Source organism: Pipistrellus kuhlii, unplaced genomic scaffold (genome assembly GCF_014108245.1).
Source record: "Pipistrellus kuhlii isolate mPipKuh1 unplaced genomic scaffold, mPipKuh1.p scaffold_m20_p_11, whole genome shotgun sequence".
NCBI classification, from domain to species: domain Eukaryota; kingdom Metazoa; phylum Chordata; class Mammalia; order Chiroptera; family Vespertilionidae; genus Pipistrellus; species Pipistrellus kuhlii.
This window is the reverse complement of record NW_023425416.1, coordinates 22,289,167-22,306,998: the sequence shown is the minus strand read 5'-3', so window position 1 is coordinate 22,306,998 and position 17,832 is coordinate 22,289,167. Positions and strand designations below refer to the sequence as shown.

General features: G+C 39.8%; 1 protein-coding gene across 10 annotated transcripts in view; it reads left to right on the top strand.

Moving 5' to 3' along the window:
• The window catches only part of TMCC1 (transmembrane and coiled-coil domain family 1), a 110,544-nt gene that overhangs the window by 63,297 nt on the left and 29,415 nt on the right, over positions 1 to 17,832 (top strand). Inside the window, exon 2 of one of the 10 annotated variants that reach the window (XM_036431193.2) lies at positions 14,999 to 15,114. The exons of 8 other annotated variants lie outside the window; for them this stretch is intronic. In XM_036431193.2, coding sequence (XP_036287086.1) covers positions 14,999 to 15,114 — 116 coding nt within the window. Of the gene's footprint in view, positions 1 to 2,936; positions 3,110 to 14,998; positions 15,115 to 17,832 lie in introns of those variants that run through there. One more of the 10 variants, XM_036431195.2, reaches the window with a different exon arrangement.

Here is a 17,832-nt window from a genome sequence, read left to right as displayed (position 1 = left end):
CATCAATCAGTTGTCTCCCATGCCCCAACTGGGCATCAAACCTATAACCTAGATATGTGCTCTGACTGGGAATCAAACCTGCAACCTTTTGATGTACGGACAATGCTCCATCCAACTGCGCCACCTGACCACGGTTTGAACAATTATTTAGGCTAGAAGATTAACTTCTGTATGGAAGTTTTCATAAGGAATCCTAGAATGAACTTTTAAACACCTCTGTTATTTACTATTCCAAGGTTAGGAAACCATGTCTAAGAAACTCTCTCATTAGACTTCACCTGCAGTGCTGATAAAGTTGGATGAGTCAATCTTATCTTCAAGTCCCCAACATTTGCTAAGGCTTACCAGCAAGTAAGTGGCCTCCTTTATCACTTGTAAGCCAGGGATCCTGTAAGTACAGGCATTAGGTCAGTTTTCTTTAGGCTTCTTTATAGGCATTGGTTCCTTATATAAAGTCAACTGTTGTTCCTTAATGTGGTTCTCTTTTGGTTTCTCACCCAACAGAAAATAAATATCATTCTTCAACAGAAACCATCAAGTGATCAACCATAAAACCAAATTCTCAATCAGTGCTGCCATCAATGAGGGGTAACTTATCAACTGTGCTTAAACCAGAAACAAAAGCAAAATCAGCAAGAGAAAAAAAATTTTTTTGAGAAAACCAGAAAGTCAGCAGAATTAAAGTTCTAGTACCACATGAGATTTACTTTGGGATTCAAGAAGAGAGATAGATATCCAGGCTAATTGCAGCTAATGAGGGCCACTTCTCTGGCAACTCTTAAATCTGTTGGCATCTTGGTGGAACCTCAAAAACTCTTCTAGGATAATTTTTGTTGTTGTTAATCCTCACCTGAGGATATTTTCCCATTGATTTTTATAGAGAGTATAAGGGAGAGGGAGAGACACACAGAGAGAAACATCAATGTGAGAGAAACATATCCAGTGGTTGCCTCCTGCATGTACCCTGACCTGGGCTGGAGCCTATAACCAAAGTATGTGCCCTTGACTGGAATCAAACCTGGGACCCTTCAGTCTGTAGGTTGATGCTCTATCCACTGAGCCAAACCAGCTAGGCTGTTTTAGGATAATTTTTAAAGGTATAATTTCTCTCATAGAAATATACAATGAGCGCTTCTCATACACAGGTTCTACTCTTCAGGGCTGCTATCTTCCATATGGTAGCTTATCCAATCAAGGCAGTTTTGATCTTATGGCACTTTGTCTCAACACAGGCTTCAATGATTTCAATGGTAATAAAAAAGGATAAAAGAACCTCACACAGTATCTGGTTTGGCTTTCTGTGAGCAGTGAGATTACAAAAACTTTTACTTTCTTTTATGTCCATTTATAATTTCAAAATTTTCTATAATGAACACGATTGTATTAAAAGAAGGGATATTAAAAATACTGATAAACAGAATTAAGCAAACATCAGCTAGTGGTGATTTTTTTTTACATTGTTTTTATATAAACAAATATTTACTTTGTTGAAAACAAAGATAAAACTTGTGTTAAGTTATTAATTTTTTAATTTTTTTCTGAAGGGCTAAGGTCAGGGTTCTGTTCATCTAGACACAGAAGAGGAATTTATGAACCCTGGTTTCAACATAGAATTTTCTTCAAATTCATTTAAGGGGCCCAACTTGTGTGGCTCAGTGCTTAAGCATCGACCTATGAACCAGGAGGTCACCGTTCCATTCCCGGTCAGGGCACACGTCCAGATTTCAGGCTTGATCCCCAGTCTGGGGCATACAGGAGGCAGCCAGTCAATGATTCTCTCTCATCGTTGATGTTTCTAACTCTCACTCTCCCTTCATCTCTGAAATTAATAAAAAAATATTTTTGAAAAATTAAGGTGCTTTGGATTCTATTCAGAGGGCTTTATCTGATTTAAGTGAAATAATGCTATATGAAGTTGGTGAATACTGTTTGGGAAGACCTTCTCTGACCTTTCAGTACTGTGATAGCCTGAGCTTCCAGCTTTGTACTTAACTAGAACAGAAATGATCACTTTAGGCTCATAGAAAGGACTGTACTATACTATATCAAACTGTTGTCATGTCTGATTTTTTTCTGCATATTAACCAGAGAGAAATATTACTAGATATTATACATTGTACATGCTACACTGTATTTTGTAATCAGTAAAATTCTTCCTATGTTGCAATCCCCAAAACTGTTTTTACAATAGAAGAAATAAAGCTCATTTCTGATAGTTTGCCTAAATCCCGAAGTGAATTTTCAGGGCAGGAATAGTATCCTTAAGGTGTTCAGTTCTTTCATGCAATATTGCACGTATTCAATAAGTAGTATGTGATAGTACAGGTACTTAGCCTGGGCTTATAGTTGTGGTGTTTTAATCTGTTGCTTAAACTTCACAGAATTCTAATACTTTCATTCAGAAGAGCTTTTTTCTCTTTGTAAGGATAAGACTTTAGGGCCACATGTTTAATTTTCTTTTCCTTGCTCAATTTTCATTTAAATGGTTTTGTGAGCCTAATGTAAAAACAAGAGAAGAAACATTAGGAAAGTATGTAAGAAATCTGTTTTGGTAATCTTTTGTTAATCCTTTATCAAGGCATGGGTAGATTGTTTATTTCTTTGTATTTATTAAATCACGCTATCTAAATGGTGTTACTTTATTTAGAATGTTTTAACATTATTTAAGTTATTCTCTAAATCTTATTTGTTTTTTTAAGTGAGGAGATACATATTGTTGAATTAATGTCCTGTAGCTTTAAATCCATCCAGTTTGGTGCCTTTCTCTTATAAAAGATGCTCACAGCTCGAGAAGAGAGGCAGATACTGTTTGTGATCTCCATTCTCAAACTTCATTTGCATTAGCAGCTCTAGCAAACCACACACATGCACACTCACGCTCACATGCACATGCACACGGATATTTGTTTGGCAGAGGCTTTCTGTTTATTCAGCACAGAGTCCTCCCAGGCTCTCCGATATAGAAAGCTCTAAGAACTGATGCAACAGACAGAACCGGAACTGTACGTAGGCCGAGGTGGGCACTGCGGAGGATTGGCTATGCAGGATGTTGATGTGGTGCGGCTGTACCTGTCTGTTCTGTGAAAGGCCCTTTTCTGAGTCTGTGAAGGTGAGAGGCCCAGGGATCCACTAGAAGCTTCATTTCGGCTGGCTCTTTGGTGGGGGAATGAATTCCCAGTGGTAGCTGTCCTCATTTACAGCGTTATTCTCGGAAACCAAGTACGTGCAGCCGTGACAGACTATGCCACAGCTCCTCTGCAGCTTGGAAACTGGGACAAATGGAAAGAGCTTATAGCCAAAAGAGGTTGTGATTTGTTTTCACGATCCAAGCTTGCTCTGGCAGTGCACAAATGAAGGATGAGCTTTGTGGCAAGCAAAATCAGCAGACTGCCTGACAGGGGGTTTTGGTAAGATAAATGTGTTGCTTGTATTTTGTTTTTGTTTGCTTGTTTGTTTTACTTTTCCATATCAGCTACATAGAATTGTGTCTGTAATAATTAAAACATTTTGCAGATTCACATTTGATTGAAAGGGATGGATGGCTAAGGGAACCAGAAAGGAAAACATTATTTCTGGTAATTCAATTGTGACCTTCAGAGATAATTATCATGTTTTCTCAGATATCCGGAAACAGGCAGAAGCCAAGAATGCTAACAGATAATCTTTCCCTTCTTTGAACAGTCATATTTACACCCTTCCTCCACCCTACTTTTCCACCCCACTCCTCCCCCCTCCCCCTCACACCATCTTTTTCCTATAGCCTGAAATGGAAAAGAAAAAATAAAGGCTTTCTTTTCTTACTGAGTTGTTGTCTCTAAAACAGTAGTAGGTTAATATAAGTATGGAGAGAGAGGAAAGCAGGATAAGGAGTCTGCTGTTTTCATAGCTGTGTGTTGGTGAGCATTTGTCTTGAATTCATCATCATTGCAGATCAGTATCAAGAGGATGTTAGTGCTGTATCTCTTTTTCTGTACTGTGATTTAATCCCTTTTATGTGTTCTCTTTCATTAACATTATGAAGCCTTTTTCTGTTGCTATTAATACATATTAGCTTTTATTAGAGTAAGACAGTAACCTTGAAATATTTATGGACTCCAAAATATATAAAGACATCTTCTCTTTAATAGGTATTGCTTTCAGCACCTTCTGGGAGTCTTGATTTTTGAATCTTTACAAATTAAAGAAATGGGCAACATTAGATCTGTGTAATCTTATCAGAATTGCCTTGCTCTAATCTGCTTTAAGTTGGATCCTGTTTCTACTGTTTTGCTAAGCATGAAGGTTTACTTTTCCTCATGCTAAATAACTTAGGCAAGTATTGCTGGAAGGTATTGTACCTTTTATTAGCCTGCCTCAGATCTTGTTCTCGGGTCCCTTGTCTCACTAGTAGAGAAAGCCAAACTTCCTGGATGTTTAGAATGGGCATTGAAGAGCTCCTGTGCCCTGGCTTTTTGCTGACTCATTGGTTATGTAAGCCTTGTAACCACAACTGTCCATATACTTCATTAGGTAACTGGGCAGGTGGTCCCCTTCCTGACTACTCACCTTTTTCTCTCCTAACATCCTTCTACTTTTTCCTTAACCTTTTTTGTTAACACTTTCCCCAAGTGAATTTTCAAGCAGTGGACAAATTTCTTTCTTTTGTCTTTACTTGAATTGCCATGTTAACTGTGTATTTTCATCTTGAGTATTGATAAAATTCCAAATTCTGTATTCTCTTGACTCATGTAACTTATAGTAATAATACTTTCCTTCATTTATGACCTGGTTAAAATAACAACTTCTTTTTCTATCTTTGAGAGCTTAATTTAAATGCCCCTGTTCAAAGAATTTTTCTATGACCTCCCAATTATTAATGTAAGAAACATTCAAACCTGTGAAGAATTTTTGTGTGTTTATTTGAGCCAAACTGTTGACAATTGCCAGAAAGCAGAATCTCAATGGATTGAGATAATGCTCTGGAGAATGGAAGTTTTGTACCTTGTTTTATACAATACAGTCAAAAGAGGGAGATGTAAGTGGGTTACATGAAATCTATTGGTGATAGATTAGGGAGGTGGGAAAAAGCAAAGTGGGAGGTGAAGTGGGGTGGGAGGGACCCCTGAGATTGGATAAAATGATAAATACATTCTTTCTTTACTTAAGTCTGGGCAGGACAGTTAATGGTCAACAATTAACTGAATAACAATGAGGGGATTTGTGGTGCTTTGAGGTGTCCAGATAAAGGGAAATTATTTTGTTAATCACGCATCTTATCCTTGACAGGCTTAGTTAAGGTGAATATTAATCTTTGTTATGGAAAAATACTGCCTTAGGACATAACTACCCACCATAAAGTGCTTTTAGTTTTTTAAAAAGTTTTAATTTCAGACCATTCTTTGTAGTTACTTTAGGCCTCTAAATTTTCAAGGCTGCCATGCAGGCCTTCCTTGAGCTAGTCAGGTTAGCATGTCCATACAATCTAAAGTAGATTTTTGTCCATACAATCTAAAGTAGATTTCCCTCCCTTACTTTATTCCTTTTCTCATATCACTTTGTTCTTTTTCTTCATACCACTTTCAACAATTTTTATTAGTTGATTATTGGTTTTTCTGTCTCTACCACTTTCTCCCCCTCAGCCCTAAGCATTGTGAAAACTGAGACTGTTTTGTTCATCTGTATGTGCCCAAGCACCTAGCAAAATGCCTGGCTGAGAGTTGGAGAAAGGACAAGTACACAGTATCGCATGTGCAACGGCCCTATGGTGAGAAGAAACAGGATGAACTGAACAGCCTGAAAAAAGGCCAGCGTGACCAGAATAGGGGAAGCATGCTCTAAGAGAAGCTAGAGAGAGATCCAGAGCCTAATCACGTAGGACTAACTTAATAGACCCTTTTCAGATTCTTGTTCTTAATATTTGAAGATTTGTAGGAAGCTATTAAAATAATTTAAGCCTTGGATGATTTAGGACTTCTTTTTTTTAAACAAATTCTCCAGCTTAACTGAGAGCCTAAGTGAATGCAGATAGATTGATTATTCAGAGTTAGTGATTCAGGAGAGAGAGGACAAGGTGGTGGCAGTAGAAATAAATAGTAATATAATGGAGAGTATTATAATTTGGTGGAATTAGGAAACTAAAATAGATAGGACTTGATATTAGATTTGATAGAGGTAGAAAGCATATGTCAAGATTGGTTCCTGGGCTTTGGTTTGGTTTGGACTTGTATAACCTGATGGATTATAATGCTTTTCCTGAGATACAGATGCTATAAGAAAACCAGTGTTGACCCATTGTGGAGAATTGTGGTTGTGCTTTGATATAGTCAAGTAAGTCTAGACTCAAAGCAGATTATATAACTCTTACCATTGGGAAGCCTTCAATGATATCCTTGGAATAAAGTCCAAAACAGTAGTTTAGACCTACCTTCAGAGCTCATCTCCCACCAAAGGCTCTCCTACTTTTACAGCCTCATGAACCACTCAGTTACCATGAAGGTGTTATTACATTTCAGCTTCCAGACCTTTCCTCATACTAGGCTGTCAACCTGAAAGACCTTTTCATCTCTTTTTATCAAAAATGTCTTCCTTCAAAGTTCATTTCATTTGCCATCTCCAACAAGCATTTTCTGTTCCCTTTCCTCTTTTTTAAAAAAACAATATGTTTTTATTGATTTGAGAGAGAGAGAGAGAGAGAGAGAGAGAGAGAGAGAGAGAGAGAGAGAGAGAGAGAAAAGGAAGGAAGAAGAATAGAGAGATACAATGATGAAAAAGAAACATTTATCAGCTGCCTTCTGCATACCTCTACTGGGGATCCAGCCTGCTACCTGGCCATCTGCCCTTACTGGGAATTGAATCATGACCTCCTGGTTTATGGGTCAACACTCAACTGGGCTGTGTTTGGGGTTTTCTTAATTAAAAATATACTTTTATTGATTTTTAGAGAGAGAGAGAAACATTGATTGGTTGCCTTCTGTTAGCACCCTGACCAGGAATCAAACCCACAACCTTGATACATGCCCTGACTGGGAAACCAAACTGGCAACCTTTTGGTGCCAGGGACAACAGTCAACCAACTGAGCCATACCGGCCAGGGCTGAAAACGTTAGTTTTAGAAAACTATTTTAATATTAATTTTTATTCTATCAGAAACCAAACATTTGTTTTTGCCACACCTCCCACTAACCTGTCAAGTGCTTATCTGATCTTGTTTAAATGGAACCTGAGTGGGAATCGAACAGGTGATATCTTGATTCATGGGTCAATGCTCAATCACCAAGCCACACTGGCTGGGCTCAACTTAAATTCTTTATGCTTCAGTTTCTTAGCTATAAAGTAAAAATGATAATAATACCCATCCTGTAGTATTGTGTAAGAATTAATTTAGTAAACATACAAAGAATTTAGGACAGTGTCTGGCACATAATAAGTACTATACTATATATATTAGCAGTTATGAATTATTGTTGTTGTTAACAGGATAGGGTATGTGAGAGGAAGAGGAATCAAAGATGACTCCAAGGCTTTTGATCTGAGCATGGGAATCAGTGAAATAGCCATTAGCTGAGACTGCACAAGGAGCAGGTTTGGGGAATATCAGGAACTCAGTTTTGCACATAGTAATTTTAAAAAAATATATGTTTTCATTGATTCTAGGGAGGAAGGGAGAGGGAGAAAGAGAAACTTTGATTGGCTGCCTTCTGTACATTCCCTGAACCAGGGATCAAACCTGCAACCTGGGTATGTGGCCTGACCAGGAGTCGAATCAGCAACCTTTCAGAGCATGGAATGACACTCAACCAACTGAGCCACACCCGCCAGGGCTGTACATAGGAAATTTAAAGTGACTGTTAGGCATATATGTAGAGATATTGAGTAGATAGTTAGATATCTGAGTTTAGAATTAAGGGAAATGTGGGTTGAAGGTATACATTTGGAAATTATTAGCAAATAAATTATATTTAAGACCATTTTAAGAGAAAGGATTAATTACATCCTAAAATGAGATTGGGAATGTGTAATTAGGACAGGTCCTTCTTAAAGTCTCTATTCTTTAAAAGCTGCCTAAGAAGCCTAACAATAGCCAGTTAGGAGAGAGCCAGATTATCAGACCCCATGGAGCATTCCAAATCCTTTCATTGCATTAGAATTTTATTTTATCAAAATTACTTGAAATAGGGGAGGGAAGGGATGTGTGGGAGGGAGGGAGGGGGGCAAAAAAAAATCAATAAAATATGTAAAAATAAATAAATAAATGATTTAAAAAATTACTTGAAATAAATAGGATTAACTGAGTCTAAGGAATCTTTTGTCTCAATGAGACTAGTGTCATAAAAGTATTTGTATAGATTTAACTTGTAAAGGGGAACTTCTAGGGAATTAATTGGAAAGGTGGTTTTACCAATTGGCTTATCTGCATATGGATTTTTTATGTTCATTTAATCCTCACCAAGGATATGCTTTTCAATGACTCTAGAGAGAGAAAGCTAGAGGGAAAGGGAAAGATAGAGAGAAATATTAATGTGAGAGAGAAACATTGAGTGATTGCCTCCCGTATGTGCCCTGACTAGGAATCGAATGCAAGACCCGTCTGCATGCAGGATGATGTTCCAACCAACTGAGCCACATTACATGTATTTTTAAACCCTCAGCAGTGAAAATGTTTCTATGTTACCTTCTTTTACTGGTGAGCATTTACTCGGAAAATAGAAACTATTTTTAGCATTAGCAGGTCTGTGTGCCTCAGACTCACTTTTCATTTTTTTTTAAAGCATTTTTATTGATTTCAGAGAAGAAGAGAGAGGGAGAGAGAGATAGAAACATCATTGATGAGAGAGAATCATTGATCGGCTGCCTCCTTCACACTCCCTATTGGGGATCGAGCCTGAAACCCAGGCATGTGCCCTTGATCAGAATGGAACCCAGGACCTTTCAGTTTGCAGGCCGATGTTCTATCCTGTAAGCCAAAGGAGCTCGGGCTCATTCTTCATTTTGAAGTCATGTTTTTTGAATAATCCATAGCCTGCATCACTATTTTTTGCACAAAAGTTAAAATCTTAACATTGGAAGGAAACTTGGATCATCTATTTGTTTCCACTGTCAATCAGTGTATATGACATTCTTAACATGCAGACATGAAAGTATGCACTTGAATACTCCAGTAGCATGCAGAAACTGTTATCTCCTTATTTCATTATATATCAATTATTTTTTTCTTTTAGTATAAGGGAGAGATCCTTCTCTTAAAAATCTTTTACTTATCTATAAAGTAAATTTTCTTAAATGGGTGACCTCTCCGTTTCCTTCTTATAAGCTCAGAGAATCTATGCTTATAAAAATAATACTAAACCATAACAAAGCATCTTATTGTCTACTTACACTGTCACTACTAGGATTTCAGGCTCCTAAAGAGCTTTTTTGGGGGGTGAGGTGGGATACTTCAAATGTTTAAAGTAGGCCATGGCCATAGGAGGCGTTGTGCAAACGGTTGCTAGAAGAGCAGTAAATCATGTGGCCAGGCTCACATGTATCCATTAAGTCCAGACATCAGGCCTAAAGGATATCTGGCAGTGGTAATTTTCAACAGTGTCTTTCACATAAGCCAGGAAGTCCGTCCTTCGGTGACAAAGCAATTCTGAGCAGCAGCTCTAGATCCTATAATGGATATTTTGCAGTTGGGTTGGAGGAGGGTGGGCCAGATAGTATGTTAATAATCTAAACTGATATTCAACCCAGTCAGTAGTTTTTATTCAGCAGCCTTAGAAGGATGGGTATCATCTATTGGAAGCTATTTTTCTTGCAAAAATTCTGACATTTGTTCCATTCATGGTAACATCGGCTCAGTTGCTGCCTGGCACATGAGATTTAGAAGGATCATGCTAAGAAGATGCTGGTGAGCATTTATATTAAACAGAAATTCACTGTGTGTCTTCTTTGTACAAGGTATTATGCTAGCTTCTTGGGGTCCAAAGATAAATATGACATGACCCCTGCCCTCAGGAACTGTTAGTGGAGACAAGACACATAAACAGTCATTTCAATGTAATATGATAAGAACAGTGATAGAAATGTATATACAGATGTATGGGAATATAAAGGAAGACTTGTTAATCCAGCTGGGAGAGAGGTTGTCAGGAAAGACTTCCTAGAAGAGGTTACACCTGAACTGGGCCTTGAAGAATGAGTAGTAGTGAACCAGAAAAGGGAAGGAGAGCAAGCCGTGGACTGGCAGAGGGAACTGTATGTGCAAAAGCCTGGAGTTGTGAAACAGCATGCCACACCAGTCAGAAGAACCGAATGATAGTTGTGACTCAGCATATATGGATTTAAATTTAAGGATTCCATTATTCCCAAGTAATCCATGATAGAGCTTTGTTTTTTGTGTGTGTTTGGTGTTTTGTTTTGTTTCGTTGTCACTTTAGCTACAAAGCTGGTGAGCAAACCCCACCAGAATTCCCATTTGAGCAAGCATGTCCTCTACTCGTTATCACATATTCAGTATCACCCATTAAAACTTTTGTCTTTTATGTAGATAAACCTGGAATATGCTGGTGGTAGAAAAAAGAGTAGGGCCTCCCTGGCTAGCATAGCTCAGTGGTTGAGTATCGACCAATGAACCAGGAGGTCGTGGTTCGATTCCTGACCAGGGCACATGCCCAGGTTGCAGCTTGATCCCCAATGGGGAGCAAATATGACTCTCTCTCATCATTGATGTTTCTATCTCTCTCCCTCTCTGTTCCTCTCTGAAATCAATTAAAAATTTTTACATATATATGTATATGTGTATGTATGTATGTATACACACACACACACACACACACACACACACACACTAGAGGCCCGATGCACGGAATTCATGCATGGATGTGGTCCCTAGGCCTGGCCAGTGATCGAAGCGCCAGCATCTGGCATGGAAGGGCAGGTTCTAGCTTTCCTCTGGGCCCTGGGCGGCACCTGGGCCCCTAAGTCCAGCATCTGAATCCCCACACACAGATGCAGGGAGCGAGACAGTGCAAGCTGGGCATACGTGGGTCTCTGTGCTACCCAGTGGCGCCACACGGAAGCGTGGTGGGCAGCACACACTCTGTGGGCTGGATCCTGCTTGAACCCATGGGGAGCTCGACCAGCCCCTGCGGTCCTGGTGGCTGCAGTCCAGCTCACCAGGAAGAGGCCACCTGGGTGCAGGGTGGGCTCCTCACAGGCACCCAGCGAGCCCTGGTGTTCTGGGGGAGGGTAGCAGGGGGAGTGAGAGTGAGCTTGGTGGACACCCGGCATTCTCACCACACCACTGTTCCCATCACCCCCATCCCCCGGTAACCAGCGAGAGGTCGCAGGCCCCCATCCAGGGACCGTGGGAGGTTGGTCACCGCCACCCACCCCCCATTCCAGCCCAGGTCCTGGCCTTGATAGGGTGATCAGGGCCTAATCAGCAGGGCAATCAGGCCCCTACTCACACACCCCTAGGCCTGGCACCACCCGCTCACCTGCTCCACCATCCTGTCATGGTCCTGTTCTTGTCAGGGCCCACTGGGGCCTGCAACACTGTATTGCTGTCGCCTGCCATGTTCCGCACCTCCCCTTGGTGGTTAGCGCATGTCATAGCAAGTGGTCAAACTTTCAGTCAAGGGGGCAATTTACATGTTAGACTTTTATTATATAAGAAGATATATACACAAAATCATTGGGGGGCGGAAGGGCGTTGAGAGAGCAGGGCCTAAAGTGGTTCTTAGTAGAAAAAGGAAGTTTGAGACAAACTAGACTGTAGTTCCAAATTTAGAAGTGACAGGATTATTATCATGAGTATTATTTGTTTATCAATGATTTTTCAAACTTTAAAAAAAATTAAACAGCAAAACTTTGTTTTATTTTATAAGCAAAATTTCTCCATCATACCCATATAAAATAGATGAAAACAGAGATAATCAGGATTCCAGGAACTCTGTTAACTTGGCTCCACTATCCCTTTAATGGTGGTCCAGACACATCTCCATAGAACTAGTATTGTTCCATGTACCCAAGTTCTGTGAAAAAGTGATTTCTAGGACTTACAGGAAACACTCCAGTCTGTACAAGAATTATTTATCAAGTGAGAAAAAATTTTAGTGACAACTGAAAAGGCCTGATTTTTAGACTATATGCTGAATCTTGATTTTAGTTCCAAAATAAAAAATGCTTTTTGTCTATGGACTAGTGGAACTTAGTCCATTTTTATTTTCTACTAACCCCACTTGAGATCTCTCTATTCCACACCAGAGCAACCTAATGTCAGTCAGAATTGTACATGAAAGAATTTCTCAATAGAGGGAGAAAGGGAGGACATATAATTTCTACAGTGAGACAGTGGAGATAGGTGAAAAATATCGTCATGATTAAGATATTCTTTCTGCACAAAATGCTAATAGATTGTGGTATATCTTTTCTTTTTGTTAGGGATAAGGTGGGGAGTTGGCAAAGGAAAGCCTCAAGAAGATAACAAAATTTAAACCTAGAGCTATATGTCTCCTAAGGCTGGACTCTTTCTTCTGTTTTACTTCCTTAACACAATCTTCCTGGAAGAAGAAAAAAGAAAAAAAGAAAAAAAAACACAAACCTTGATAAGACCAACCAGAGCATCTTTAGGTTTATTACTGACTAGAAGCCCTGTGTTGAAATTCGTACACAGGAGTGGGGGATACCTCAACCTGGCCTGCACCCTCTCCAATTCGGGACCCCTGGGACATGCTTCTTGCAATCGGAGACCACTGGCTCCTAACCGCTCACTTGCTTGTCTGCCTGATTGTCCCTAACCACCTCTGCCTCAGCCCCGCACCCGAGATCCAGGATTCCCTTCCTCTGGCTGGCCACAGGCAACTGGGACCCGGGCCAGCCACAGGCGCAGGGAACTGTGGGCAGGTGGCTTTGCCCAGGATGCAGCCGCAGGTGCCCAGCTTTTCTCCCTCTCCTGAGCTGCAGGCACAGGCACTGGCGCCTGGGACCGCGGGGTGGGCAGCTTCTCCTGGGCCCAGCTTTGCAAGGAAGAACGTCCAGATGGTCGTCTGGAAGACATTTGGTCTAATTAGCACATTACCCTTTTATTAGTATAGATTAGAAGAAGATTCCTGTGTAGTTCTTAGGGCCAAGATTGCTATTTATATTGGATTTGGAGGGTGCCCTCCCCAAAATCAAATATTCTATCCTATTGCCCCCACTAAGTGCCCTTGAATTGAACCACACACTCCAGTTTTGGTTCAAAACATGGTCAGTTTATCTCTGAGATAAAATTTTTAGCGGAACAATGGACTGGGTCTGCAGCATCAGTATACATCTCCCATTCTATGAAATAGGCCCTGGAGAAGATCCACTTTTAGTCAAGTTTCTATTTGTTTTCAGATTATTTACAAAGATTCCCATGTTCTCCAGCCCCTTCTTTTACTCTAAAAATGTTGCCTTAATTTTCTCAGAAATGATGTAGATTATTTAGTGTGCAGAATATGAAATTTCTTAAAAGAGAGCTAATACTCTATAAAGCAAAGATAAGATTCGGCATACTAAGGTAGGGGCTGTCATCTTTTGAAGATAGTGATGTCAAGTCAGAGATTTCTTAATCTATCCTAGTTAAAATTTTGGATTTTGAATAATGAACCAGGTAAAGAATAGAAAGATAACTTCTTGAATGCTTACCATGTTTGACAGGCATGATCTAATTTAACACACATTTAACATATTTTCAGATAATCTCATGAGACAATGTTAACTCCATTGTGTAGATGAGAAAACTTAGACTCAAAGAGAACAAGTAGGTAGCCCAAAGACATACAGCTAGTGAGGAGGCATGCCGCCAGACTTGAGCTTGGGTCCTTTTGCCCTTGCCCTTGCTTTTTGTACAATATTGCCTTTAACATGATTGTAATCAAAGCCAAGTGTTGCCATGTTCTGACACTTTCATTCTCTTAGACTTAGAGAAAATAGATAGATTTTTAATATGTTTGCAAATGAAAATTATAAGCCATTATAAGCTTATCTAATACTCTGCCTTAGATGGCTCTACTCTGCCCCTGATTAATTGGTGTTTTGAGGTGTCTGTTTAAATGTTGTTTAAGGCTGTTTTCTAATAACTCATTTAGATCAACTAATAGATAATTTAAGCCTTGCAAATGAATTCTTAATAGTAAGAGACAAACTGCAAACAAAGCAGTAATGTCTGCTTGTTATAGCAACAATTAGATATGAATCATAGCTTTGTAGCACATTGCCTAGCTTATAAGTAGTCAATATATAATATGTTTTATCAAAATATATTTAACTGAATTTCGGTCCTAGATTTTTTTAAATTAATTTTTTACAGAGAGGAAGGGAGAGGGAGAGAGATTAGAAACTTCAATCAGAGAAACATCTGTCAGCTGCCTGCTGCACACCTTCTACTGGGGATGTGCCCGCAACAAAGGTACATGTCCCTGACCGGAATCGAACCTGGGACCTTTCAGTCCGCAGGCCGACACTATATCCACTGAGCCAAACGGTTTCGGTTATTTTAGGTCTCTGAGTTTGCATGACTGCCATGCAGGTCTCCCTTGAGCTTGCCAGGTTAGCATGTGGCCCCTTTCGTCCACAGTAATAATAAACCTTGGACTTTTTTCTCCTCTTAATCTATCTCTGTTAATTTTATTAGTAGCCCAGCTAGAACTTAGGTGAGAGGAAAATTATTTTTTTTAGCTTAGCCCCCACAATATGGATAACCAAATATGCTAGCAAAGGCTGTTGGAAAAAAGAATCACTTTTCAGTTGGTATCTTGTTAACTCACTGCTAAGTCAGGCACTTCCGGTGCTAAGTATTTGTATCTCTAAGGTCTTTGTTCTCAGCTGACCTATAATTCTACAGTTCAGTATCTTCCTCCTTCCTCCTCCACTCCTGCCCCTCTGTCCTCCATTCTCCCTTCCACTCCCTTCTGCTCCCAGTTTCTCTTTTCTCTCCTTCCTTTTTTGAGGATAGTGCCTGCCAAAATTGGGAGTAGTTAGTGAGTAATCCAGTGACTCATGGTTTCAGGTGTTAAAACTATCTTCCTGCTGAAGCTGTGGGTTAGTTTTATTTGGAAGCTGAGGACTGGGTTCTGTCAGCTGAGCTCTTGCAGGGGAGTCATGCACTGGAAGGACATAGCCCAGGTAGGAAAGAAGTCCGATTAAAGCCTCGTTTATTTCTTTAGTTACTGTGTAGCGAAAACAGCTCACATCTCAATTGATCATTTGTAAATAATTTTATTTAAAGTTTGTTCATTTTGCCTGTTTGTTTGTTTGTTTTTTTCCAGTTCTAAAGATTCTAATCTCTTCCCCTAACTGGTTTGGCTCTGTGGATAAAGGGTTGGCCTGTGGAGTGAAGGGTCCCACGTTCAGTTCTGGTGAAGGGCATGTACCTTGATTGCAGGCACATGCCCAGTGGGGGGTGTGCAGGAGGCAGCTGATCGGTTTCTCTCTCATCGATGTTTCTAGCTCTCTATCCCTCTCCCTTCCTCTCTGTAAAAAAAAAACAAACACAAAAAAAACAAAAAACAAACACAATAAAAATATATATATGTAAATAAAGATTCTAATCTCAAAGCCATATTTTCACCAGTATAGTAAATTTTTATCCTACCAGAGTAATAGTTAAACTTGATTTCCATATCTGTATTTCTTTAGACAACAGATTACATATAAATTGATATTCAAATGAACAACAACCTAAGAAAACAAAACCATACCTACGCTGGTAGTCTTGGATCAAATTATATTTTGTATTTGCTTCCCTTTTATATTGTGGTAGATTTTGAGCTATTAAACATATGTACATAGCAGGGTCATAATATCTTTTATCAGTGGAGTAGGGTTCTCGGAGTACCGCTGAAATAAACATTTCTGGAGGCCCTCATGAGAGGGTGAGATATGATAGAAAGCTTTATTTCCTTGAAATTATACCCCTTGGTTTCCAAAGCCCCATTTCTCTTAATTTAAGCATAGAAGAAGTATAGCTAGGGTTTCAGTAAAGCTAGAAGCAAAGCCAGTGTCTAGAGTTTCCTTTCCATGTTGGAGTCAGGCTAAGTGCAGTCTATTTGTCCATTGTGTATGGGGTCCACATGGCCATGGACCATGTGGGGGGAATGCAAGGGAGCAGGAACAAAAGAGCCCCATAGCCCAGAGTCACAGGAGTCCCAAAGAGCCAAGAGCACAAGAGAGCAAGTTTCTTTGTTCAGGGAATTAAGTATCCAAATTTTGCTTGCAGTTGCCACCCCTATTCTGGCCAACTATCTCTGTCCCCAGATGTGATTGACAGTCAAGTATCTTCCCTATGTTATCCCAACTTTACTGGGCATGTGACTATCTTCCCTTTGTCCAATCTCCTTCCCCCAGTGTTTTGTGGGAAACATGCCTATAATACTTGACCTTCCCTTTGCTCCTTTCCTGTCCTATATAATAAAAGGCTAATATGCAAATCAATGGAACGGCAGAACGACTGATCACCATGATGCGCACTGACCATCAGGGGAAACGCTCAACACAGGAGCTGTCCCCTGGTGGTCAGTGTGCTCCTACAGGGAGCCAGGCTCACAGCTGACGAGCACTAAGGACCCACCTCTAAGCACTAAGCCAGGCGCATGGCTCTGTGGCACTGCTAAAGACCCCTCAAGGGATGTCCGCCGAGGGGTCCCAAGCTGGGAGAAGGCACAGGCCTTGCTGAGGGAACCTCCTCCCTTTCCTTCCCCCCCTCCCCGTGTACCGGGCCTCTAGTTATTAATAACTAGTTAATTACAATGGTATCAATATTACATACTGTAATTATGGGACCTGAAATCCCATTCAGAAAGAAAATCACACAGTGGGAATCCTGTACAACCTAAGAGAGTGAACCTAAGGCACTGAAGAGTTGAAACTCTTGGCAACTTGATTATCTGGAACTTTGGCTCATCATCCTCCTTTCTGCTACCTTCCTCTGGTCTTTACACTGCTAGTTAGCAGTACCTAAAAGATGAATAGGGCAGATGGAGGAAGCAATACAAAACAGTTATTGTAAAAAAAAAAAAAAAAAAAAAAAAAAAAAGAGAGAGAGAGAGAGAGAGAGAAGACGAAGAAATAAAAAGGAAAAAAATAGTTATTGCACTAGCCCCTAACTATTCTGGATGGTGTGTTTTTTTATTAGTGAAGTATAATGTCATTTTATTATTCATTTTTATTTTAAATTATCTTTTGATTTTATTTAAAGGCACAATAAGCCGAAACTGGTTTGGTTCAGTGGATAGAGCGTTGGCCTGCGGACTGAAAGGTCCCAGGTTCGATTCCGATCAAGGGCATGTATCTTGGTTGCGGGCACACCCCCAGTAGGGGGTGTGCAAGAGGCAGCTGCTCAATGATTCTCACCGATGTTTCTAGCTCTCTATCCCTCTCTCTTCCTCTCTGTAAAAAATCAATAAAATATATATTTTTAAAAAATAAATAAAGGGAGGGGGGCAAAAAAAACAATAAAATATGTAAAAATAAATAAATAAATGATTAAAAAAATAAATAAATAAAGGCACAATATTTCTTTTGTGTTCATCTAGAAAAAAATAATATTGTTTTATTCATATCAATGGTAATATATTGAATTCATTAATGAACTCAGTGTGTTTTAGAGTTAGAAATTAGCATAGATTCTTTTTAAAAATATTTATATTTTATTGATTTTTTACAGAGAGCAAGAGAGAGGGATAGAGAGTTAGAAACATCAATGAGAGAGAAACATCGATCAGCTGCCTCTTGCACAACGCCTACTAGGGATGTACCCCTAACCAAGGTAAATGCCCTTGACCGGAATCGAATCTGGGATCTTTCGGTCCACAGGCCGATGCTCTATCCACTGAGCCAAACCGG